At 40.7% G+C, this 27,835-nt stretch overlaps 1 protein-coding gene across 7 annotated transcripts in view; it reads left to right on the top strand.

Annotated features, from left to right (window-relative positions):
• SORCS1 (sortilin related VPS10 domain containing receptor 1) overlaps positions 1–27,835 on the top strand; it is a 598,052-nt gene that overhangs the window by 397,341 nt on the left and 172,876 nt on the right. For all 7 annotated transcript variants that reach the window (XM_074382853.1, XM_039465320.2, XM_039465322.2 and 4 more), the window contains exon 5: positions 325–398. In XM_074382853.1, coding sequence (XP_074238954.1) covers positions 325–398 — 74 coding nt within the window. The remainder of the gene's footprint in view (positions 1–324; positions 399–27,835) is intronic.

The raw sequence follows: 27,835 nt of genomic DNA, 5'->3' as shown, positions 1-27,835 counted from the left end.
GTCAAGTGGCACAGCTGACTTTATCACCAGGCAGAACAGGGTGTGCATTTCAGTTTGTTCAACTACTTATTCGATATGTAATTTCTAAAAAGTCAGTTAATCCTTAAAAGCTTCAGTTTCCTCAACCGTAAAATGAAGATATGAATCTACCGTGCAGAATTTGTGTAAGGAATAGAGACAGTACATGTGTGAAGCACTCACCTTGCATATGACAGGTGTTCAATAAATGTTAGGTATTATTGTTACTATTGATCCAATGAACTGACGTTTGTATATTTGATGTACTGTAGAACCATAGTGCTGAGTAATTTCTGTTCTTTACAGTTATACAGCTCTGCTGAATTTGGGAGAAGGTGGCAGCTTATCCAAGAAGGGGTTGTACCAAACAGGTTCTACTGGTAAGTCTCACTTTATCTTGTAGCACATTAAGACATGACCTAGTCATATAAGACCTAGCAAATGACCATTGGAATCTTGTTCTTACCAGTGTTCTCACATAAGGTCTGTTCTTAATGGGACATGCCCACATCCCCCTCAGGGCAGGATGTGATATTAGAGTAAGAAACATTTTAAGAGAATATTAAAAAAATGTGTCACAGTCTTTTTGAAAAACCCCCAATAGTTGATGGAAGTTAGTGAACTGCAGGGACTTTATGAGAATTGCTTTGTTACTTTCAGTGGAACCATTGAGACAGACATTTAAAAAAATCTGATAGTGACTTTTTTATTATTAAAACATACACACATATATTGCATATTCATATGAATATTTTTAGTGTGAATAAGTAGGTTTTATTTAGTCTAGAAGTAGATCTTCCTCCAGTTCCTGATTTTAGATCTCCTAAGGCTTCTCCTTGTCATTCATTCATTCATTCATTCATTCATTTATGACAGAGTCTCACTCTGTTGCCCAGGCTTGAGTGCAGTGACACGGTCTCAGCTCACTGCAACTTCTGCCTCCCGGGTTCAAACGGTTCTCCTGCCTCAGCCTTCCTAGTAGCTGGGTGTACAGGTGCGTGCCACCACACCTGGCTATGTTTTTGGCTTTTTACTAGAGACCAGGTTTCACCATGTTGCTCAGGCTGGTCTTGAATGCCTGACACCAAGTGATCCATCCACCTCGACCTCTCAAAGTGCTGGGATGACAGGCGTGAGCCACTGTGCCCAGCCAGCCTTCTCCTCTTCATGTGGGACACAACCAATATTGCTACTTTCTCAATTATCTTTCTGGAAATGTTCTATGACTTGCCAAACGTTTGTGTGCACGTGTGTGTGTGTGTGTGTGTGTGTGTGTGTGTGTGTGTAGTCTTAACTCTGCTTGGGCTGCTGGAACAGAATACCATAGACTGGGTGGCTTAACCAGAAGACATTTATACCTCATTGTTCTGGAGTCTAGGGAGTTCAAGATCAAGGTGCTGGCAGGTTTGTTTTCTACTGAAGACCCTCTTCCTGGCTTGCAGATGACTGCCTTCTGTCTGTGTCCATACATGGTAGAAAGAGAGAGCTTTGATCTCTCTTCCCCTTCTTATCAGGGCATTAACTCCATCGTGAGGACCCTATCCTCATGATCTAACCTAAACCTAATCACTTCCCAAAGACCCTATCTGCAAATACCATCATATCATAGTAGGTTAGGGTTTCAACATATGAATTTTGAGGAGACACAAATATTTAGTCCCTTATATATATAGGTGGAGATACCCACATTTATATAAATGGTAGCTATGCACACTGTTCTATGCCTTGCTTTTGTTGAGGGGATGCAGTTTATTATGCACTTATCATTATTTTTAGTTGACTACATAGCATTTTTCTCTAAGAATATAGATTAGAGGTAAATCTTATGCCTATTAAAGCAAAACATAAACCATATATGTTAGTGGGATGTGTGTATGGGAAAAGAGAAATATATGAAGAGAAAGAGAAGGGACAGCAAGAGAAAGAGACAAAGAAAATAGCACCACTTCAGTCCGTCCCCCTAATTAAACTAGAGGTGGCTCTGTATATGGGAATGGGTGGGTAAAATTGAAAACAAGGAAAATATTAGAAGTTAACTTTGGCTTTTATGTTTCCAAGATCTTAGATTCTGGCAATGAAAGAACAAAGCACAGAACATTCTGGTGGATTTTGATATTAATACTGATCAGTACCCTTGAACATACATCCTACCTCCTGCCAAAAGATTCTTTCTGCCTTACCTAATTTCTCTAATCTGCCTGTGGAAAAGACATTCAGGTTGTTTCCAGACTTTTACTACTATAAACAGTGCTACAAGGAACTAGCTCAGACAAGTTTAAATATCCTTTATTCATGTCATTCAGAATCACTGTGACAGTGACCTTTTTGGAGCCAATGAGCTCCCTGCAATGAGGGCAGTGGAAGTATCTCCTCTTGAATCCTCCTGAAATCACACTGCCTCTCATCAACCTTTAGAGTTACAGGCAGAATAGATTACCAAGGTACATAATAGCTTCCTACCTTCATTCCAATTCTTTCGCTTTTATATGAACTTCTAAGAGGAATGCATTTTTATCTTTCTCATTTTCAAACACTGCCCTAAAACCCCTGTGGGAGTTGAAAGCCAGAGAACTACATTAGAGAAATCTCTTTAAAAGCTAGCAAAACTGCCTGAGAAAGTTAGACAAGCCATTTGCAAACAAACTGGCTAGGGGATAACACATAGGGACTTCTATATGGCAGGATACCACTTTTTCCCCTATCATACAGAGACATTCATAACTAAAGGGTTTTGTTGCACAGAAGCTTATTTACCTCTCTCCCTCTGCTGCTCTTGTTCAGGATGATGTGAGCCTTGCTTCTGAAGTCCAAATTGGCAACTCCCGCCTCCAGAAACTCAACTCTGTCTCTTACTGAGTCTCCCTTTTCTGGTCAGAGTTTTTTTTTTTTTTTTTTTTTTTTTTTGTTGTTGTTGTTGTTTTCCTCACCCTTACTAATTTTGTATCATATTCATGAGAAACCTTCATCTCTGTGTAGTTTGTCTATAAAGTATAGTTTATGAAAGAGAGGGTTCATGTCTTTTTCTTTCATTCTCTCCTTTTTTGGGGGTGCTGTATGTCCATAGAAAGGCCTCACAAAATAAGCAAATGAAGGACTGAAATAAGTGAATGTGGTCCTGCTGGTTTATCCTGGAAATGGAGTCGGCGCTTTGCTAATGAAAAAGTCTGAGGGACAAATCTTTTCTCAGGTTCTACTTTCAAATCACTGCAAATATCTGTACATGATACCCAGAACTAGAGGGTAGGAAGTAGCCATTCAGAGAACTTGGCAGAAGTTGGTTCCTACCAAAAGAAACAATGAAAAATACTGACTGAAAGGATGGTCAAGAAAAAAGAACTGAGATCAGAATATTTCCCATGTAAGTGGTACATATATACAATGTTTTCTGTTTCACCAGAGGTCTTATTTGTGCATTATGATAACCTGAGCAGACTTTACTAGTGCTCCCACCAGTGTTAATTGCAGTATTTTCTTACCTAACCATTGAAGAAGGGATCTTCTATGTGAAAGCTTGATTAGCAAAGCTCTTGTAATCAAATGCCATAAAATTACCTTTATAAAAACATTACATATTATTGTATATGAATTCTTTTTTTTTTTTGAGACGGAGTTTCGCTCTTGTTACCTAGTCTGGAGTGCAATGGCGCGATCTCGGCTCACCGCAACCTCTGCCTCCTGGGTTCAGGCAATTCTCCTGCCTCAGCTTCCTGAGTAGCTGGGACTACAGGCATGCGCCACCATGCCCAGCTAATTTTTTGTATTTTTAGTAGAGACGGGGTTTCACCATGTTGACCAGGATGGTCTCGATCTCTTGACCTCGTGATCCACCTGCCTCGACCTCCCAAAGTACTGGGATTACAGGCCTGAGCCACCCTGCCGGGCTGCATATGAATTCTTATCTATTATGTAAAAGAAATAAAACCTCCTTTTGTTTTTGAGAACAGAGGCACATCTTGCCCATTCAGGTCTTAATAGTGCAACAAGCACTACTTAAAGATAAGCTATTTAATCCTCATAACAACCTTTTGAGGTATGCTTTTCATTATCGTCATTAACAGACAGGGAACCTATGGAGTAGAGAAGTTAAGTACTTTGGCTAAGGTCACACAGCAGTGAAGTGCCAGGGCCAGAATTCAAATGAAGGCTGTCACCAAAGGCTGTGTTCTGCTAAATTTTCAGATGCTGTTGTCTCTGCCTCTTAGCCTTATGTTCTTGATTGGGACTGAGAGCCCTGGAAATCTAGCCCACTCAGGCATATGAATGATGAGAAAGCAAAGTTCTTTTGACCACAGTGCCAACTGGGTTTGTCAGATGGCTTATATGGGTTCCTTGAGCTTGACTGATTTTTCTAGAGAAGGCATGGGAACTCGTAAATTGCATAGTACCGTGACTGTTGATGAAAATCTCTTGGTCTTTGCCCATGTGGTCTGTATTTTCTAGCTCTGAGAAACTATCTTAGGCTGACAGAAAAGTTGTCAGTCAAAGCAATATTTATTAGATTAACTTCTGGAAACCAGGTACTTTATGTAGGAACTATGGGGATAATTCAGCAAGTATAATTAAAAGAAATCTTCTTTAATCATTTCTGCTTGGAGCCTGGCTATTGGGGGTATGTATAGGACTGAAAGAGGTTTCTCTAGTGTTAAATTGTTAAGTTACCATGGGTAATAATATAGCATTTCCCTAGAGAAGAAATGGAGACAAATTCATATTTTTCCCTCATCACCTAACACACTGAAGACAGTCATGTTTTTCTATCATCACCTAACACACTGATAATTATTTTTATTTCTAGTAGCAATGGTCTTGCCACCCCTGGAAGTAATAATTTCTGATTGTGAAATAATTATGGCGTGTAACAGCTTATTCTTATGTTATCATAGTGGTTTCTGGTAATGTTACCAAAGCACTAGTGGTTTGGTCAAGGTCCTACTGCACAAAATATCAATCACTGAGACAAGTATTGCCAAGGAAGAAGGCTTTAATTAGGTGGTGCAGCCAAGCAGATGAGGACTCAGTCTCAAATCCGTCTCTTTATTGACTAAAAGTATGGTTTTATATAGCAGGAAATAAATGTAACAGTATGTAAAACAGGAACTAGGGAGGGGCAAGGAGGCATCTGGTGAGTTTCAGTTCTTTAATACTTTATTTTTTAATACTGTTTTTTTTTGGGGGGGGGAGGCTTCAAGATCCTTTCCTGAGGAAGGAACTCACATAAAACAAATACAAGTTTTAAGATTTAACAGCAGAGAAGTTTCAATTTCTGTGTTTATCCAAAAGAACAGTGTATGGGAGTTTTGAGCTGGTTTTATCAATACTACCAGAGCAACCATAAATATGAACTTTCCTCCAAGGAGTTCAGATTGTTTCTAAAACTGATATACATATATAGGACATCATTTAAGAGACAACATAATATTACCATTAATAGAATAGGTGTTCTTTTAATTTAACTGACAGTAACAGTGGTCTTCTTTCCTATGTTGAAAATCAATTATATTGGGAGGCAGTACAACTTGCAGGTTATGGGGTTCAGGGACAGTGAGATTTAATTTCTAGCTTTGCTGTTTACTAAGTAAAAAAAAAATCATGGGAAAGTTACATAACTTCCGTGTGACTCAGTTTTCTCCTCTGTAAGATAATTAATACCTATTTCATCAGATGGAATGCTTTTTGTGAGTTGGTTACATGCCTTGTGTCTAAGAGTCATATTGAATACCCACTGGCTAACAGTGTTAATATTATTAATAATGGCTGTTTTTTAATAATATTAATAATTATTAATAGTGGCTGCTTTTCTATCTCTACTAGTTTTGTTTTCTCTGTGTTGTCTTCATTATCATGTTTGCTTTCCCCATTTTGTGACAGCAGTGGACACTAGCAGCTTTAGGCTTACATTTTAACAGCTTAGAAGCCCCATCAAGCCAGTCTATCTATTTTTCCCTATTTCCAGGGATTGAATCTGAGAGATCTGGCTTAGATCAAGGACATACAAGATGGTTCATAACTCATGTAGGGTAGACACACATCTACCCCAAGAATTGAAGTAGGGTTTGGGATTGAGACCTAGTCAAACTGCATGGTTCAAGGTTGGAGGAAATGTAACTCCTGAAAAGGGAAAAAAAAGACCAGAAAAAGATTGTGTTACTATAAAAGAAGTTGGAATTTTTTATTAGGGAAAAAAATGCAGATGGGAGACCTGAGTGTCATCAGGATAAAATTCCATCAGGATATTTGTATTTGTTGAGTAGCTACATTGGTCTAGGCACATGAAAAATCATGCTATTTGATCCTCTTAACAAGATTATATGGTAGTGGTTATTATCCCCATTTTGATGAAACAGGAAAGAGAAGTGATGTAGCTTATCCAACATAACATGTAATATGTAACAGCCAGGTTTTGAAACTTGGTGTTTGGTTTATCTGAGGGCCATGAAGCTATTAATTCAAGACTTATTCTCTCCCTACCTTCCAAAAAAAGACGGGAGAAAAAACTTTAAATTCTAAAATTTTATTTTAGTGTAGCACTTCAGTAGGTAAAAGCTAAGGTGTTGCATTTGACAGTAAACAAGCAACATGGAGGTGGACGATCAGTGATATCCAAATGTTTTAAATAAGGTAAGCTCCTTCCAATAGCCAAATTCTCTACTTGAGGATCGTTCATGTGGTTTCTTAGGATCTGAGTCAAGTTTAGTATAAAGCAATGGAAGGCAGTTCTCATTAGAAACTCTTCAGCAATCTATTAATTATGCAAAAGACAAGGCAATCTTGGGGCTGTTTCACTTAATTAAAAATAGGTTCAGCCTTACCTTATTGATTACGTTGCTCTGACATACAGACGGCTGGCTGGAAATAGGGACAGTTGAATGGTGTTACATATTTTCTGCGACTAATTCACACACACGGAAAATCAAGAGTTGGTTTAGCAATGAACCTTTGTTATTTTGGAATGCCAGCTTTATTTCAGTGATGTCCCTCTGGGGGTCATATGACATCTGTATTATACAGCAGAAGGATAAATGTTTATCCTTATGCTACACTCAATGCGTTTCGGCATGCATACACATTCTTATTTTTCCCCGCAGTTCAGTGCCAGTCAATGTGAATGACTTCCCCTTTCACATCTTTTTCAACAAGTCCCATTTGTTGAGCATTTACTGCGTGCCAAGCCTTGTGTTAAGTATTTTGCATACATTATTTAAATCAGTCCTCAAACAATTGATGTGAAATAGTTTATTGATCAAGACTCTTTCAAGATATGTGATAGAAAAATGCATCCTGTTTTAAGAAGAGAAACGATTTTAAAGAGATACTGGCTCATGGGTCTGGAAAGTCAGAAGGAACTTTATTAGACTCCACTACATCCATAGGCTTCTTAAAGGCATCAGATCTTGATCTCTCCCCATCACTCCACTCTCCTTTCCTCTGTTTTAGCTTACTAGGGCAGCCTTTCTCTTTGCAGTGGCCTCTAGAAGCTTATATCTTCCCAGTTCACTCCAATGTAAAAGAAAAGGACTTCTTGATTGTTCCAGAAAAACTCCTAGGATGAAATCTTATGGGCTCTGATTAGGTAAAATACCCATAGATAGACCTGGGGCTAGAATCAACTTTACTAAACCACATGGACAGAAAGTAAGGAATGTGATACCCCAGGAGAGACTAAGGGGTTTTTACCAAAAGAAGGGAGGAGGATCATGGGAAGGCATCAACAAGAGTTACCCATTATCCATAGATATTTCAGTCCTCTTTTTCAGATGAGAAATAAACAAGGTAAATAAATAAAGAAAATCTTATAGAGGTTAAATAATTTTGCCTAATGTCCCACATTAGTAGACAATAGTAATGAAATTTAAACCCAGGTATGTCTGGCTAGAGAGCCTGTGCTAACTACACACCGTGCTATAATCTACCTCCGGTGTATCTTCATGTCCCCCACTGTGCTATGGACCAGTAAAGCCTGGCTGAGCTTGAGCTCTCTTCTTATGTAAAAGTGCTGCACTCCAGATGCTTTAGCCTCATCCACTGGACATCACCCCTAGTCCTTGAAGTGATTTTTTTTTTCTTTGTTTATCTGGCCTGTTATCACTACCCAAAATTTTCTCCTCTAACCTTGGGTGTCAAGGCTGATGCAAAAGAGGCAGCTTCATAAACTTTTGCTAACATACCTGTCTATGATCAGAAAACATTCCACAATATAAAATAGCCTCTCTCTCCGATTCTGACTCATAGCATTCCCATTCATTCTCAAGGCCTTGTTGAATATTGCTGCCAAGCCAATTTCAGGTTTTTTTTTCCCCTTATTGTTGTTTGATAGTTTGTTTTATATACACGAGGTCACCACGGCCGTTACTCTCCCTCCTTCAGATATACCAGCCATTCAGCACAGCACCATCAAGACTTCTCTAAGCCACCCAAACCAAAGAGACTTCGAGAATGCGGTGTGAGATGGCTATAGCTCTTTTCTCCCGCTCTCTCCGGCAAGTCCCCCCTCAGTTCACCCAGTGGATTTAGTGGAGTCAGTAAAAAGAGTCTGAGCCTCTTCGCTTTTTTCTTCTTCAGGTTCTGCAAACTAGAAATGGGTTGAAGTCTAAGAAGGTTACAAAAAAGGAGAAAAAATATAAAAACTATTATGTAAAAATGACTAGATATACTGATAATATATTAAGAAGGGGGTATGGCTTTTTTTTCCAAGATACTCTGCCTCATCTCCTACTCAAAGCTGTGAAGCAGGTCACCGTCTGCTGAAAACTTCAAAATGAATTCTATCACTCACTTTCAATTTTATGTTGAGGTGGCAGTGGAATATCTTACCATTTAGAATCAGCTTTTTAAAAAAAGGCTTCCACGTTTCCTTATTCCTCATATCCCAGCCTGACCACTCTAGGGTCATATTTATCTCTGCTCTCTTACCTCTTCTTAAATCTGTGGATTCCGAGTTGTATCGGTTCTGCCTTCTTTATTTTTTGAGACAGAGTCTTGCTCTGTTGCCAGCTGCCAGGCGCCAGGCTGGAGTGCATTGGTGCAATCTCTGCTCACTGCAATCACTGCCTCCCGTGTTCAAGCAATTCTCCTGCCTCAGCCTCCCGAATAGCTGGGATTACAGGCACATGCCACCACGCACAGCTAATTTTTTTTTTTTTTTTTTTTTGTATTTTTAGTAGAGACAGGGTTTCACCATGCTGGCCAGAATGGTCTCGATCTCTTGACCTCGTGATCTGCCTGCCTCGGCCTCCCAAAGTGCTGGGATTACAGGCTTGAGCCACTGCACCTGGCCATACTGTCTTAATATTATCCCCAACCACTTCCTCTTCCATTCTCCTTAGCATTACCCTGGTTTAGCTCCACCACCAATACCCCACCTAGAAATCATGAAAAATCCGCTCCCTTCCTCTCCCTGTATCATACTATTGCCTAAGGACTCTAGTGTCTCCCTAATCAAATATTTGTCTCATTCCTCATTGTTTGCAACATAAATTGAAGAGGAAGAATCTAACTACCTAGATTCTTGCCAGTGGGGCTCGTCTGTACTTTTTCTGACCTACTACCCACTCCAATTCCATATGCTAAATTGCAAGAGGCAGGGGACGTAATAGTAAGCACTAGTAAGTCTATGGATCTGTCAGTGCTTCTTACATCTGTCCTTATTTATTTTAGCAGTGATCAATTTTTAGCACCTAATATGAGCCGGGACAGTTTTAGTCTTTGAATACAAAGATGCTATGTGAGGATTTTTTTCATTATTAGGACCACAGTGGAGCTTTATGGCCTCATACCAATGCCTATCTCTACTGTGGAGCTTTCTTTGGTTTTTCCTGCTTTTGGAGACAAAAGAAATCTCTCTCTTCTCTGAATTTAAATGTGATGATGTCACAGAAAAAAAAATGTAATATATCATACCATGTACTGTATTGCAGGTCTACATATGTGATTGGTAGGAAGAGCTTGGGTTTAGGGTGACATTCAGGTTTAAATTTTCAGCTTTTCTATTAATTAACTGGGTGATTCTAGGAAACAATTTCACCAGCCCAAGCTTCAATTTCCTGCTATGAAGTCCTATTTTTAGACTTAAAAAATGACATATTATCATTATTACCGTTAAGTAACGTAGCACTTAGTATGTTCCACATATATATCTATTTATTGTCTTCGTTTCTTTCTAGAAGATAAATTTGTTAAGCTTTAAGACTCTGCCTTTTAACGTATTTCTACCTTGTATATGAGAGTAAATAGAGCAGCAGAAACTTGTGCATACACACACACACACACACACACACACACAGAGTACTAAATCTCTTCAGATTTATACATGTTTGTACATGCACACATATGCATCTGTCAACACAGAGATTGAAATATCTTGAGTAGACCTCATTAGTTAAATTAGAGAGCCATAATAGGTAACCTCTGTATTTCCTTCTAGCATGAAAATGCCAGAATTCTAAATCACTGAAGTATATATTGAAGGGAGGAAAATTTTAGATCCATAAAAGTCACACTTATCTATCTACTAGGCTATTTATTAACTCCTTAGGCTGTCCTAAGGGAGTAATGAGATCCCCGTAAGCAGAGAAATTCAAGCAAAAAGAGAATGACTCATCCTAGATTGCTCCACAGTGCGAGCCTGTCCTTTACGGCTGATATTGATAGGTCTTTATATATTTCAGAATATGGAGTTCAGGAGAAGAACTCAGAAAGCCCCTTTCTTTAGAGAATGGACTTTATTTGCTCTTCTTTTACCTTTCCCTTATTCTCCCAGGCAGTCTCTTCTGATTCTGAACCCCTGCCCTCTGAGTAGAATCCTGTATGGTTTGGGTACGGGGCCGGGAGAAGTGGCAGAGAATCTTCCCTGAGATCACACCCCAAGGTCTATACTGAGGCATTTCTAGTGCCTGCACTAGGATTGCTAGATAAGAGGATTTTCATAACCTTGAGAGGCCTGGTATTTCTTCCTCTTCTTTTTTTGTTGTTAATGATCTCCACATGAATGCCGCTTGCAAACCCTTTTGCACTTCCTCCACTTCTTAATCTTTTCCTGTGATTAGCAAGTTTTCCCTTCAAATTAAGTTAAATTTCCTTTTCCCCTGCTGCAGTGTGAGCCCATCACTTTTCATGCGACCTTCACTCACTAATGGCCATCATTGATTCCTGTCATCCTTATCTTGATGATGCCTGTCCCCATAGACTGCAGCTTCTCTATCTTTGAACAATAGATACTCAGTCACTTCTGGAGACTTCACTAAGAATTCTTAGGATGGTAGAATGCGAGTGATTGCCATGAATGAGGGTAAGACAGAACCTGCATTTGTGAGATTGCCTTCTAATTGTGCCTTTTAAATTTAGGATTGTATTAGAAGAAACTGACTTGGCCCTAGTTATCATGCCTCACTTAGCTTTCAAATTAAGGGTCTCTGGGTTCATGTCTTTGTATGATTATCCTTGCTCATTTAATCATCGACTTTGAATGTTGCCTATAGTCAATAGGAGATAGTGTTTAATGTGTAAAAGCGATCGTTCTGGAGTCAGAATACCTTTGCCAGAATCCTGTTTTCAAGGGGTGTGGCACTGAGCTCTTTAATTAACTTCTTCAAGCCTTATGGTATTCATCAGTAAAATGGTCCTCTTAAGAGTGTCTTCCTCGTATACTCATTGTAAGGATTATAATGAAGTCATTCAGGCTGGATACATATGTGATGAGTAATGTTAACTGCTTCTACAAAGAGGAATAGGGAAGAGTTGGATATTAACGTGTTTCCGAAATTTGGCAATCGCATTTGGATTCCATTGAATAATTTATATTTTCAATGGGACTTTTTAATGTGTGGATGTATTTTACTTCTTTGTTTCCCAGAATCAGAAATAGTGGATAGAAAATCAGCTTACAGTTTTATTTGTAGCTTCTCAATTTTGTATTATCCAGCCCATTTAATTAATATCAATCGAGTAATTTTACAAGCCAAATTCTGACCACAAAGACATAAGAAACACAGTCCTTTCTGTAAAGGGGCTTGCAGCTGCTCAGGTAGGATGACAAAGGAAATGTCTACAGAAGCATAAGGAAGGATATTGCCCCTGCCTAGCTACTGCTCCGTGGGTTTGCAGCCAAGTAGGTTTGGGGATGAGGTCACAAGGCAGGCAGTCTCAAGTAAACCTGGGCATGGAAATGGGAAGAGAAGAGCAAGGATAAACTAGCCAGGCGTCCCCAAACTACGGCCCACGGGCCGCATACGGCCCCCTGAGGCCATTTATCTGCCCCCCGCCCCCGCTGCACTTCAGGAAGGGGCACCTCTTTCATTGGTGGTCAGTGAGAGGAGCACAGTATGTGGTGGCCCTCCAATGGTCTGAGGGACAGTGAACTGGCCCCCTGTGTAAAAAGTTTGGGGATGCCTGACTAGACCCTGTCAGGACATCTGCATCTGCCTCCTGCTACCTCTAACTAAAAGGAATTTTGGAAGGAATTGACTGCTACTCCTTTTCTGCCTTCCAAATCTCATGTTTCCTTTTGGCTAATTCTAATAGGAAACCATACAGAGACTCTGAGAAATAGAGTTCAGGCAGAACTAAATCACAGTCTACCCCTCGAAAAAATGTCACCTGTGCCGGTATTTTTAAACCATATATAACTCCCAAATAAAAACTAAAGCAAAATTATGCTTCTACCTAGCATGGTGGCATTTCTGCCCCCCCATATGCCTTAAATGTGATAAATAACTTCCCCCAAAATGAGAATATTTGCATATGCCACATTATCTCCTCTGATTGAGTCATACTTTCTTTCCCTCTACAACCTGAAAGCAAAATACTGAGATGTGGAATTAATCAATATAATCAATATTGACATATTTTTGCAGAAAACCTAGGTAAATGTGAGAGAAGACAAAAGGAAAGGATTCTTACACATGTGTGCGCGCATACACACGTACACACACACATCTATATACACACATACACACAAGTGAGAAGAAACTGACCACAGAGCTGAGACAGAAAAGTGCCTAGAACAGTTTCTGGCACATACTGTATATTATAAAGCCTAAATTTTCATCAAATGAAGATGCATTATTATTTTTTGTATCAGCAAAAAAAAAAAAAAAAAAAAAAAACACCGATTAAACTACAGGTATATCCAAGATATATTGTGGGTTTCATTCCAGACCACCACAAAGAAGTGAATGGTGCAATATTCTTGCTACTGGGAAAACAGCGAGGCTTGAGGAGAGAGAGAGAGATGAGGGGAGTCGCTGGTCTGTGGAGCTGTTAGAACACACATGCCATTTATCAATTAAGTTTGGCAGTCTTGTATGGTTGCTGTTTGTGGCACTCACTCCAAAACAATCCCAGTAGTCGCATCAAAGATCGCTGATCACATGTCACCGTAATAGATGTTATAATCATGAAAAAGTGTGCGAGATTGCAAAAATGACCAAAATGTGACATGGAGACATGAAGTGAGCAAATGCTTTTGGAAAAATGGCACTGATAGAATTACAACATGAAGGATTGCCACAAACCTTCCTTTTTTTTTTTTTAAAGGAAACAAAAATAATAAAACCCAGTATCTGTAAAGAGCAATAAAATGAAGTGCAATCAAACAAAGTATGCCTGTATAACATTTTAACAATCGTAAGATACCTGCTGATGTAAAAGATGTAAAATGAGAAAAATACTGGTATTTTGGAATGGGTGGAACAGGTGCCCAACAAATATTTTCTGAGTGAGTGAAAAATGGAGCATAATGGGAATGAGTTGGCATTGTTTATTCATTTTATTTATTTTAACATTTCAGTTGACATAATAATTGTACATATTTATGGGATACATATAATGTATAGTTATCAGATCAGAGTAATTAGCATATCCATCTTCTCAAACATTTATTTCTTTGTGCTGGGATCATTTTCTGTTCTCTCCTCTAGCTATTTGAAAATATGTAATAGATTATTGTTAATGGAAGTCATCCTGTGGTGCTATTGAACACTAGCACTTATTCCTCCTATCTAGTTGTCATTTTGTGTCTTTCAGTGCATTTTCAAATTGAAGGTTGAATTGGGTTGTCATAGTAGTTAACTACTGAGCTGTGGAATGCTAAATTCAAGGCAGAAGGGTAGAGAAGACTAAGGAACTGAAGGTTGACTTATTTGAGCAAAAAAAAAAAAAGAGTAGAGAGAGAAAATTCTAAAACCAACTGTAAGGCCACTGAATCTATGTAGGTGACCAGCCCTGACATATTTATGCGTCAGAATCTCAGGATCAAAGAGAACTTAGAAGTCATCTCATCTGACCTCCTATGACTTGCAGGAATCTCTTCTAAAAAATGCTGGAGAAATGGATGAAAACATCATTTTGGGTTGAGAATGGAATGTGGTCTGTTAAGATCTATCTTCCTCTAAAGAGAATAACGAGAGGAAATGGGCCCGTCTCGCTATATTTTATTGTTGACTTTGGCACTTAAAACATTAACACCTCTAAACAGAACAATTCCATAATTTAGAGACCACTGTCAAGGTTTGCACAGGCATAGCAAGATGTGCCCTGGGGTGGGGCACAGAACCTGCATTTGTGAGATTTATGGTAAAGGGTTTTACATGAATGCTGAAGTTTAAGGCAGATAAATCCCAGAAGAAAAATACTACCAATAATTAAATTACAAAGCCATTATCATGTGCTGAACAGAGCAACTTTATGACTCTTGTGACAGGATGAAACTTGTTAGAATATTTATGCGCCTTGGATAGCTTCTGCTTCACCATCCCACAGAGCAAACCAGCTCTTCCATGTGCCTTCTGTGATCAGTTAGCCTTCCTAAGTAATTCAGTAGCCAAGGAAAGCAAGATCCTTAGAAAGAGGAATCCAACAGAGATGTAGCAGGCAACCACATCAGGCACAGCCTCACGTCGGATCTCACATTTCAGCAGCTCCCAGACCCAACATCTTTATGTTGTCATCTGATAATCAGGCTCTTTCTGTGGCAACCAGGGAAGCCCTAGAATAAATAAGAACTCTGGCTCTCTGCATTGTTTTCTGCTTATGAATAAATCAAAAATAAGAACATCCTGGAAATAAGAGCCACTATAACAATCTTAACATTTATTTTTTTGAAAAATGAAGGAACTGTATTTTTTTGTGATTGTTGAAATACCTGAGTCATAAATCTAGGAGAGCTGAAGTGATATAGTTGTTTACCTGCTTTAATGACACCATAACCAGTCCATTCCATGGGATGACACTGACTTATTAAAAATAGATTACTTTCCTGTTTATAGGAAATTCTAGCTTCGCTCTAATTCATCATGTCTATAACAAGATTTGGGCATAGGATTTTTTCCCTTTTATTTAATAAAAATTTTAGAATTACAAAACAGTTACAAAGATAATACAGAGAGTTCCCATATGCTATTCACCTAGCTTTACCTAATGTTAACATCTTATGTTACCATGGTACAATGTTCACTACTAGAAAATTAACATTGGTAGGAGACAATGAATGAAAAGAGAGAATATCTGGATTTCTCCAGGTTTTCTACTAATACTCACCCCCTCTTTTTTTTTCTTGAGCCAGGATACAATCCAGAATCCCAAATCGCATTTATTTTTCATGTCTTTTTTAATCTCTTCAAATCCATGACAGTTCCTCAGTTTTTCTTTGATGACCTGGACAATTTTAAAGAGTAATAGTCATATAGTTTGTAGAATGCCCCTCAAATTGGGTTAATGAGTCTGATATCTTCTCAAGATTACAGGGCTGTAGATTGCTGGGAAGAATATCACAGAAATGATGCACCCTTATCACTTCATATCAAGGAGTACAAGATATCAATATGTCTTTTTTTTGGTTTGAGACAGATTCTTGCTCTGTTGCCCAGGCTGGAGTGCAGTGGCGCAATCTCAGCTCACTGCATCCTCAGCCTCCTGGGTTCAAATGATTCTCCTGCCCCAGCCCCCCAAGTAGCTAGGACTATAGGCACCTGCCACCATGCCCAGCTAATTTTTGTATTTTTGGTAGAGATGGGGTTTTACCATATTAGCCAGGCTGGTCTCAAACTCCTTACCTTGTGATCCGCCCTCCTCAGCCTCCCAAAGTGCTGGGATTACAGGCTTGAGCCACTGTGCCCGGCCATCAATATGTCTTATTACTGACGATGTTAACTCTGATTACTTGGTGAAGGGGGTGTCTCCCAGGTTTCTCCCTTGCAAAGTTACTCTTTTTCTTGTCCCATACTCTCTTTGTTGGAAGCAAGTAACTAAGTTCAGCCACACTCAAGGGCAGAAGTATTAAGTTCTGACTCCTGGCAGGATAAGTATCAAAAATTTCGTGAACATGTATTAATATAACCAGATAATTGATCAAGATTTTGGAGAGACACTTTGAGACCATGCATTTTACCCACTAATTTTAGTATTTGTAGACAGTCTTGCCTACAGCGATTAGTACTGCTGTAGTACTTCTAATGAAGTTTGTCTTTATTTTTATCATTTCTTTTTATTAACCGGAATTCTTCTGGAAGGAGTAATTGTTCCTTCTTGACCTTTTATTTATTATACCATTGTTCAGTTGCTCAGTCAATGCAGAGACCAAAAAAGATGATGAATAAGCTCAATTCTGGATGGTGTTTTGTTGCTTCTTTACCAGTGTCCCTTTCTCACTTCAGATGTCCCTCCGCCCTGGCTCCGAGCTATGGTCCAGATGATCCTTGATGACCTACTAATTAAGGGCAAGACTTTTCGGCTCAATAACGTTTTCGTTTGTCTTTTTTTAAGGAGCATTTTAGAGTCTGACCTGGAATGGAGACCTCAGAAGAAAATGCACATTCTCTGTGACCGATTTTCTTGGTTGACCATGGAGGTTTGGGTTCTCACTCAGTAGTTCTGAGCTCTCCTCTTTGTTCAGTTGGGCAAATCACACATCTTTCCCAAAAGGAAGATGTTATACACATACACATGCACATACACATGCACATGCACACACATGCACGCACGCATGCGTCACAGATATGCACATACTCACTCAATTTTACCTTTTCCTGTCTCTCCTCTGTCTTAGCCAAGGAAAAACAGCAAGCTGCTCCCGAAAAACAAAACAGATATGTGAGAAGGTGCTGACCTCTGTGTTTAAGTCATTTTAATTCCCAAAACAAAGAATGCAGGTTCCAAATTGACCGATTAAAAAATATATGAACAATACATGGTGAATAAGCTCAATTCTGGATGGTGTTTTGTTGTTTCTTTAACAATGTCCCAAGTAAGAAGATAAATATTCTAAACATTTTAAGCACTCTTATACCTTATGGATTTATACCTCATGGAACTTATACCTTGCAGATAAGGGAAGACTACAATATTTCCCCTTATAACAGTTCTTCCTATTGAAAAACCAGAGGGATTAGAGATACATAAAATATTTATCTACAAAGGTCATCAGTGCAGCATCATGTCTGAAAGTAAAACGATAGAAATTGCCAATACTCTGTGATCAGAAAACTAGTTAGATCAACTATAGAATATTGTACAACAGGCAAAACAGTGCATTCTAATATTATGTTATGTGTTATGCTGTGTTCATGATGCAAAAGTCACAAAAAGAAAAAAGAATGCCTACATGAACACTGTAAAAGTACTGGCCAGGCACAGTGGCTCACACCTGTAATCCCAGTACTTTGGGAGGCCGAGGCGGAAGGATCACCTGAACTCAGGAGGTCAAGACCAGCCTGGGCGACATGGTGAAACCCCATCTCTACTAAAATATGAAAAATTAGTCAGGTGTACTGGCGTGTACTTGTAGGCCCAGCTACTAGGGAGGCTGAGTCAGGAGAATTGCTTGAACCCTGGAGGTAGAGGTTGCAGTGAGCCAAGATCATACCACTGCACTCCAGCTTGGCAACAAGAGAAAGACTTCATCTCAAAAAAATAAAAAAGTACTGAAGGATCAACAGCAAAATATTAAAGGTGGTTAATTCTAGATGGAGGGATTGTGAGAATGAATTTAGTTTCTTTTTTATACTTTGGTATACTCAGTATTATATTTTCAATGAATACATATTCCTTTTTCAGTCATATTTTTAAAAGCAGTATTATTTTGAAGCATGTTATTTAAATAAATTATACAGGCCAGGCACAGTGGCTCACACCTGTAATCCCAGCACTTTGGGAGGCCAAGGTGGACGGATCGTTTGAGGTCAGGAGTTTGAGAGCAGCCTGGCCAACATGGTGAAACCCTGTCTCCACTAAAAATACAAAAATTAGCTGGGCATAGTGGTGTGTGTCTATAGTCCCAGCTCCTTGAGAGGCTGAGGCAGGAGTATCCCTTGAACCTGGGAGGTAGACAGTATGGTGAGCAGAGATCGTGCCTTTGCACTCTGCACCGCAGCCTGGGTGACAGAATGAGACTCACCTCAAAAATAAATAAATAAGCAAATTAAATAATAATAAGGGAGTGAAACATATTTCCAAACAGGTGGCAGTGGAGTGGGGTTGGTGGTAGCCAAGCATCAGGAGGGCATGCTGACCCCTGTGGAATAGTCACAGTGAAATAAAGTCTCCTCTCCGTGGCTTCTCTTTCTTTTTATCCTCATTCTGTCTCCAGTGACTTCATCTGCACTTCTCATTCTCCTATCCTCTATTTCCCATGTTCTCTCTCCCTCTCCCCTCTCCCCTCTCCCCTCTCCCCTCTCCCCTCTCCCCTCTCCCCTCTCCCCTCTCCCCTCTCCCCTCTCCCCTCTCCCCTCTCCCCTCTCCCCTCTCCCCTCTCCCCTCTCCCCTCTCCCCTCTCCCCTCTCCCCTCTCCCCTCTCCCCTCTCCCCTCTCCCCTCTCCCCTCTCCCCTCTCCCCTCTCCCCTTTTTTTTTTTTTGTTTTTTTGAGATGGAGTCTCACTCTGTCACCCAGGTTGCAGTGCAGTGGTGTGATCTTGGCTCGCTGTAACCTCCACCTCCTGGGTTCAAGCGATTCTTCCTCCTTAGCCTCCCAAGTAGCTGGGACTACAGACGGCTGCTACCATGCCCAGCTAATTTTTTTGTATTTTTAATGGAGATGGGGTTCTCCTGTGTTAGCTAGGATGGTCTCCATCTCCCGACCTCGTGGTCCACTCGCCTCGGCCTCCTGAAGTGCTGGGATTACAGGCATGAGCCAGGGCGCCCGGCTTCCCCTGTTCTCTTTTACTCCCTCACTGTCCCTCTCCCTCTTCCCTTTCTGTCTTTTCTTTCTGTTACATTGAGATATTTTCAAATCCAACTTTAGGAATTCACATCCAGAGTGGACTACTGATTTGAAAAGAGACCAAAAAAAGAGATAAATTAAAAGATGTGTTTTCAGTGTTTGTAGTCACACTGGTTTCCTTGGCTAAGCAGTGAATATGAATTCAAAAGCAAACTGGCACAGCCTTCAAAGTATTTTCACAAAATAGCGTCCCTGTCTTTGCCCAGTTCCAAATCCCTTCACACCTTGTACTAAAAACTCCAGAAATTTTTCATCAACATAAAAAGTACAGGTAGTACATCCCTAATTTGAAAACCCCAAGCCCCAAATGCTCCAAAATTTGAAACTTTTTGAGTGATGACATGTTGTCACAAGTGGGAAATTTCATATCGTACTTCGTGCCATGGGTTCTGGGTTCTGGTTGAAATGCAGGCATGACTTGGTTTTATGCACAAAACTGCTAAACATATTTTATAAAACTGGCCACATGTGGTGGCTCACACCTGTAATGGCAGCACTTCGGGAGGCCGAGGTGGGCAAATTACTTGAGGTCAGGAGTTTGAGGCCAGCATTGGCAACATGGTGAAACCTCATTTCCACTAAAAGTACAAACATTCACTGGGTGTAGTGGCATTTGCCTGTAGTCCAAGCCACTTGGGAGACTGGGAAATGAGACTCACTTGAACCCAGAAGACAGAGGCTTCAGTGAGCCAAGATTGTGCCACTGCACTCTAGCCTGGGTGACAGAGCTAGACTCCATTTCAAAAAAAAAAAAAAAATTATATAAAATTATCTTTTGGTTATATGTGTAAGGTGTTATAAAACATAAATGGATTTTGTTTTTAGACTAGGGTCCCATCTCTAAGATATCTCAGTGTGTATATACAGACATTCTAAAATCTGAAAAAAGAATACAAAATCTGAAACCTTTGGGTCCCCCAAGTACTTCAGCTAAGGGATACTCAACCTCTCCTAAGAACAGCTGCCATTTCACATCCCAGAAATTGTCTTTGTGATGAAAATAAATCTGATTTCCTCCTGTATCTAACCCAGTTTCATTCTTCCTTCCTTCCAAGCTTTGCTGACCGGATCTCTTTTCCTTCTCAATTGAAGTACTTGAGGACAATAGCCTTTTAGTGTATTTTTCCGGAAGTAACAATACCCAGCAATAAAGCAAGAGAAGGCTTGCAGTGTGGAGAAGCAACTACAAGGATAGCTAAACCGCCTTACCTGCAGGCCAGGGGCTGAGCTGTCCATGTAAAAACGGACACTGTGTTATCTGAGAAGGGCTAGAATTTATGAGACATGTTGCAAATGACTGCAGAAAAGCCATCTTTGCACTTAGAAACCCTGCTATTTAAGGTGTAAGCTGAAGAAATTAATATCTAGTCTGTTTCCAATCTTTGGGACGTGGGACCTCTCAAATATGTCTAGGCTCATGACTTCCAATACACAAAATACTTGCAGGATGTTGAAATGTCAGGATTTCCCATTTCTCTATTTATTTTATAATATATTATTTATTTGAGACAAAGACCCTTAACTCTGTCACCCAGGCAGGATCACAGTGGCATGATCTTGCCTCACTGCAACCTCCGATTCCTGGATTCCTGGGGTCAGTGAGTCTCCTGCCTCAGTCTCCCAAGTAGCTGGGATTACATTTGCATGCCACCACCCCCAGTTAACTTTTGTATTTTTAATAGAAACGGGTTTTCACCATGTTGGCCGGGCTGGTCTCGAACTCCTGACCTCAAGCGATCCACCCACCTTACCCTCTCAAAATGCTATAATTACACGCATGAACCACCGTGCCTGGCTTCTCATCTTTTTAGTATGTAAGACACACACATTACCTTCCTAGTTAACACTGTCTTACCTCAGACACTGAGGTGTAACTTTTTTTTTCATGAAAAGAATCGTCGAGATTAATTAAGGACCAGGGTTAGTAATTCCAACCTTGACACACTGTGAGTGATATGACTTTGGACATGGTATTTACTCTCTGGAAGCCTGGGCTTGCTTAATTGGAACAGGAGGTGTTTGAATTACTTAATCTCTAACAGTCTTTCTGTCTCTAAAGGATTCCTTAATTCATACTGTTGAGAATAGTAATAGCTACACATATATCTTCTTTTTTTTTTTTTTTTTTTTTTTTTTGAGACAGAGTTCCCAGGCTGGAGTGTAATGGCACGATCTCAGCTCACTGCAACCTCCGCCCCCTGGGTTCAGGCAATTCTCCTGCCTCAGCCTCCTGAGTAGCTGGGATTACAGGCATGTGCCACAATGCCCAGCTAATTTTTTGTATTTTTAGTAGAGATGGGGTTTCACCATGTTGACCAGGAAGGTCTCGATCTCTTGACCTTGTGATCCACCCGCCTCGGCCTCCCAAAGTGCTGGGATTACAGGCTTGAGCCACTGCGCCCAGCTCATATATCTTCTTTTACCCTTCACGACAATGGTGTTACTAGGCACTATTATCACTATCCTTTTTCTAGGTGGTATATGGAGCCCTGGCGAAATTAGAATGCTTAGGTTCCAGTCTGATGGTATCTTTTATTAGCTGTTTGCCCTTTAGGCAAGTAAATTGCTTTCAGAGATAACACTGTCTTTCTCTTATCTTGTCATTGTTTTTCCTGAATTTGTGTCATGTATGAATTTTCTGGGCACAGAAAATATGTACTTTCATCCAAGTTGTTGACAATTGATGAGCAGGACAGCAACAAGAGCACAGCCTTGTGGCCTGTATGACATCAATCTCACACTTAATAGATGGACATCAGCCATTGATTGACACCACAGAACAATGAGTTTTTTAAAAATGTAGCTAATACCTTGTATTCTATATATTTTTCCTCACACAACTTTCAAGATATGAGCATCAGCTGACATGTTTATTTTTAATTTTCCTGTCTTCCCTGTTGAATTGTAAGCCTCATGAGGTGCAGAGATTTTTCTGTTTTATTCAATGCTAAACCCCTAATGCCTAGAACTACACCTAGCATTTGTAGGTACTCGGTAAACATATTTAAAATTTTACTCATTTATTCATTAAAAATTTAATTTGGAATCAACCATCTGCCATGCCTGGTGTTAAATATGAAGGATATTCCAGGAATCCTCCATTTAGAGCAATAGTCTCCATGGTAACTTACCTGTACTTTTCCCCCAGAGGGGTAGTTGGTGATTCTTTGAGGTGTGGGAAAAAGATATTCACTTTCTGATTATTTTTTGCTCCTATTTTCATTTCTATTGTGTGTATATTTTCTAAAGTCAATATTTAAGTACTGTACTGCATTTTCACAACTTGTATCTGATAAACCATCATTTATTGGTGTGTCTACTTATGTGTTCAAACAAAATGTGGAGGGAGCTGTTCTGGAATTCCCTTATGGAATATAACTTCCATGGGTCACATTATCTCTAGCAGCAAAATGCTCACGTTTCAATTTTCAATTTTTGTTGTTGCTGTTGTTGAGACAGATTTCCTCTCTGTCACCCAGACTGGAGTGCAGTGGTGTGATCTTGGCTCACTGCAGCCTCTCCCTCCTGGTTTCAAGTGATTCTCCTGCTTCAGCATCCCTGGATTGCAAGCATGTGCCAGCATGCCCGGATAATTTCTGTATTTTTAGTGAGATGAGGTTTCACCATGTTGGCCAGCCTGGTCTCAAACTCCTGACCTCAAGTGATCCACCTACCTTGGACTCCAAATGTGCTGGGATTACAGGCACGAGCCACCGTGTCCAGCTAAGACCCCTTTTTTGTAATTGACAGTTTTTCCCAGGGGAAAAATGGGCCAAACTCTGGACTTGCTTCTCTGAATTTCCATCTTCTCTCAGTTTTTGGACTCATAACTCTTTATATTCTAATAAGACCTACTCTTATTACTTTTAATATTTACCCAACCATAGTATGTATATAGTTCAAATACGAAGTCCACTAACCTGTTTTTTTTGTTGTTTTTTTTTTTTTTCTTTAAGAGAGTCTTGCTCTGTCACCCAGGCTGGAGTGCAGTGGCACAATCTTGGTTCACTGCAGACTTCACCTCCCGGGTTCAAGTAATTCTCATGCCTCAGCCTCCCAAGTAGCTGGGACTACAGGCACATGCCATCATGCCCAGCTAATTTTTTGTATTTTAGTAGCGACAGGGTTTCACCATGTTAGCCAGGATGGTCTTGATCTCCTGACTTCATGATCTGCCCAACTCAGCCACCCAAAGTGCTGAGATTACAGGCTTGAGCCACCACGCCCAGCTTTAACTTTGCCTTTTAAAACAGTCACTGGCTGGGCACAACGGTTCACACCCGTAATCTCAGCACTTTGGGAGGCCAAAGAGGAAGAATTGCTTGAGTCCAGGAGTTCAAGACCAGCCTGGGCAGTATAGTGACACCCTGGGAATACAGACGTGAGCCACCATGCCTGGCCTTTACGAAACTTTTTTTTTTTGAGATAGAGTCTCATTCTGTGGCCCAGGCTGGAGTGCAGTGGTGTGATCTTGGCTCATTGCAACCTCCGCTTCCCGGGTCCCGGTTCAAGCAATTCTTGCTTGAACCTACCTCAACCTCACAAGTAGCTGGGATTACAGGCACAAGCCACCATGCTCAGCTAATTTTTGTATTTTTAGTAGAGATGGGGTTTCACCATGTTGTCCAGTCTGGTCTTGAATTCCTGACCTTGTGATCTACCCACCTTGGCCTCCCAAAGTGCTGGGATTATAGGCGTGTGCCACCATGCCCAGCCAAAATTTTTTTTTAAAAGAGATGGAGCCTGGCTTTGTTGCTGAGGCTGGTCTCAAACTCCTGGACTCAAGCAGTCCTCCCACCTAAGCCTCCTAAAATGCTGGGATTACAGGTAGGAGCCACCATGCTGAGCAATTCCTTTAAACTTATATTTGCTCTGCTGTCTAGTCTGAAGATCTTTGTCCTTAACAGAAATGGATAAAGAGAGGAGAAGTAGAGAGGTTCTGTCTTCTCCTTGTCTTCAGTTACCGTGACCCCTTCCAGGCCCATGCAGGGATCTCCAGCCTCCTTCCTCTCACGCTGCACTTAACATCAACACAAGCTGCCTCCAGGACGTCCTTAGCACTGCTTCTCTGACCAAAACTTTCAGGCTTTCACCTTCCTGGGCCTTTACCAAGATGATGTCAGACTTGTAAGTGTTCAGGATTTAAGAAAATCCCACATCTCCTCCCTACACAAAATTCACTCATCCTTTTTTCTGACCCTTTGTGAGTTGCCCATATTTACTACCCACTTGGACTTTATTTTCCAAATAGAGAATATTTTGTTTGTATTAAATAGTACAGTTGTATTAATTGTTAGAGTATTGCATATATACATTTTCCTTATAAAAATTCTCAAATTACTGGTAAGTATAAGGATCCCTTTGGCTGTCACCCACAACCCCCAAACTCTACCAAAAGTGAACTGCAATTATGAATGTTTAATGTGTATCTCCAGTTTTTGGGTTTTTTTTTACCATTTACGTATATTTTTTCTTTGGCCTATCAATAGGCAACAACTGAATAAAGAGGATATTTTCATTTAATAGGTTGCAATAAAATAGTTAAGAGATTTATCTCATTAATTTTATGTTCTGGTGTGGAACCATCTCCAAGATATATTATTGAGTAAATTTAACAAGTTGCTAAAAATACATAGGGTATGATACCACTAAAGTTTAAAAAGATAAAAAGAGATCTTATTAAAAATGTTTTAAGCTTTTCCTTTACCTTAATATCATGCTCTTTGATCGGTTGAAAGGCGTTTCTATGTATCTCACTGATGCTGTGATTTTTGTTCGGAGATCAGGAGCTCTGATCTGGGCACGGTCCTTGGTGTGTCTCCGTAGACTCCCGGAACATCTCTTCTTTTGGGGGTGGGGAGAAGAGTCTCGCAGGCTGGAGTGCAGTGGCATGATCTCAGCTTACTGCAACCTCCGCCTCCTGGATTCAAGTGACCACCTGCCTCAGTCTCCTGAGTAGCTGAGGTTACAGACATACGCCCTCATGCCTGGCTGATTTTTGTATTTAGTAGAGATGGGGTTTCATTATGTTGGCAAGGCTGGTCTCGAACTTCCAACCTCAAGTGATCCACCTGTCTCGCTCTCCCAAAGTGCTGGGATTATAGGGGTGAGCCACTGTGTCTGCCTTCACCTTTTTAAATAACACTTTTTAAAGAAACAACAAAGACAGAGCGAGGGGGTATAAACGTGGGGAAATAAGAAGGAAACAACAAGAAAATGCAAACACTGATGGAAAAAGCAAAGTCATGAAATTGGAAAAGGAAGGGGAAACCTGCTGCAGAAAACTTCGTCTTGGCTGGTTTAGACCTGGTCGTTGTGGTGTCTCCAGCGACATGTTTCTTGTTTCTAAGCGTCGTTGTTTAAACTTTTAAGTCCAGTTTATCAAGCCCTTTGTGCAATAAACATCTTCACCTCCTCACTGCCCTCCCGAGCTTTATGTATTTCATCATTCTGGGTAAGACTGTCGTACCTCACTTTGCTTCCCTAAGCACACACACACACACACACACACACACACACACACACTCTCTCTCTCTCTCTCTCTCTCTCTCTCTCTCTCTCTCTCTCCCTCTCTCTCCCTCCCTCCCTCCCTCTCTCTCTCTCTCTTTTCTCTCACAAACACATACTCACACAGTGCACACACACAGGGACACTTTGCTGCAGATGTCATAGAAATAAACACTTGGGCTTCTGGCTTGGGGAGTAAAGATGACAAAATGCAGCATGTGGAAGATTTCAGGTTGCTGGCAGTGCTCATTCTCGGTAGGCCATTATGCATTCAGGGACTAAACATCATTTTTATCAGTCTGTTTATTGATTGATCTATTTGTTATTTTTAATAGGTAACTTTGGTTCTGGGGAACCAATGTGACAGTGTTGAGGGGCCAGAGGAATAAAAGCAGAAAGCAGACACATTTCTTAGGCTTAAGGGAGAGGTTAAATGGCACCTGAGGCTGCTTTGTAGATTATCTGGCCCATTTGCCCAGGCTGGACAGCAGATGAGACCTCAGGCTAAGATGCTCTCTTCTGCCAGGCGCAGTGGCTCACACCTGTAATCCCAGCACTTTGGCAGGCCGGGGCGGGCGGATCACGAGGTCAAGAGATCGAGACCATCCTGGTCAACATGGTGAAACCTCGTCTCTACCAAAAATACAAAAAACTAGCTAGGCATGGTGGCACCCACGTGTAATCTCAGCTACTCAGGAGGCCAAGGCAGGAGAATTGCCTGAACCCTGGAGGCGGAGGTTGCAGTGAGTCGAGATCGCGCCATTGCACTCCAGCCTGGGTAACAAGAGCGAAACTCCATCTCAAAAAAAAAAAAAAAAAAAAGATGCTCTCTTCAAAAATATAAGCTGTGGCCTTAACCAGGGTATTCTGATGATGTTTGTGTGAGGGCCTAATTATAGTGGCAAGTGAAGGGGAAACCCTCGACTGTACGAGAAGAAACCGAGGTATCTCACTGCCAATACCTGCCAGGTGCTTTGGTAGCAGACAGGCCCTCTTGCTCTCATGGGCTTTGTTTATGAAGAGGGGCTGCGGGAACATGAAGAACAAGGCAGGGGTCTCCATCCTTCCAGCCTCCGTTCCTCTGCAGGTCCTCCTCATCCCTTTCCATACGCTATTAACTGCAATTCTAAATCTGAATAAATAGGTGCTATCCCATCATGATATTTATTTTGTAATGCTTGCTCTGCGGTTATCCACGTCAGGACATTTTGTGGCTCTGCAGCATTTATTCAGCACTATATTCAGCTGCCATAAACTTGGACAAAATGCCAGGCGAATGATAAACTAGTGACATTTCTGAGTTTCTCCATAGAAAATGTCTACAAAGGCTGCGTTTGGCCGATTCCATTTCAGAAGGCTGATGTTGCGCTGCTCACATCACCGGTGTACTATATTGGAGTGAGATTTATTTTTATTCCTATGTGAACACCTACTTAAGATACTAGAAGCATACATGCAGGAGGTTGCAGTGATCTTTGTCTTGTTTTCATCAGTGAAGCTGATCTGGCATGACCTATGCAACTTCTCCTTATACTCCTTCAATAGCGAGGACCAGGACTGAAGTTCTTTTCAGCTGCTTATAAATGTATATGCTTACCTTTCTTTTTAAAATTTATTTATTATACTTTAAGTTTTGGGGTACATATGCAGAACACGCAGGTTTGTTACAAAGGTATACGTGTGCCATGGTGGTTTCTGGCATTCATCACCCTGTCATATACATTAGGTATTTCTCCTAATGCTACCCCTCCCCTAGCCCCCCAGCCCCCAACAGGCCCCAGTGTGTGATAATCCCCTCCCTGTGTCCATGTGTTTTCATTGTTCAGCACCCACTTATGAGTGAGAACATGAAGTGTTTGGTTTTCTGTTCTTGTGTCAGTTTGCTGAGAATGATGGTTTCCAGCTTCATCCATGTCCCTGCAAAGGACAGGAACTTATCCTTTTTTTTTTTTTTTTTGAGACGGAGTTTCGCTCTTGTTACCCAGGCTGGAGTGCAATGGCGCGATCTCGGCTCACCGCAACCTCCGCCTCCTGGGTTCAGGCAATTCTCCTGCCTCAGCCTCCTGAGTAGCTGGGATTACAGGCATGTGCCACCATGCCCAG

This window comes from Saimiri boliviensis, chromosome 12 (genome assembly GCF_048565385.1).
Source record: "Saimiri boliviensis isolate mSaiBol1 chromosome 12, mSaiBol1.pri, whole genome shotgun sequence".
Lineage (NCBI taxonomy): Eukaryota > Metazoa > Chordata > Mammalia > Primates > Cebidae > Saimiri > Saimiri boliviensis.
This window is presented reverse-complemented; position numbering and strand designations above follow the sequence as displayed.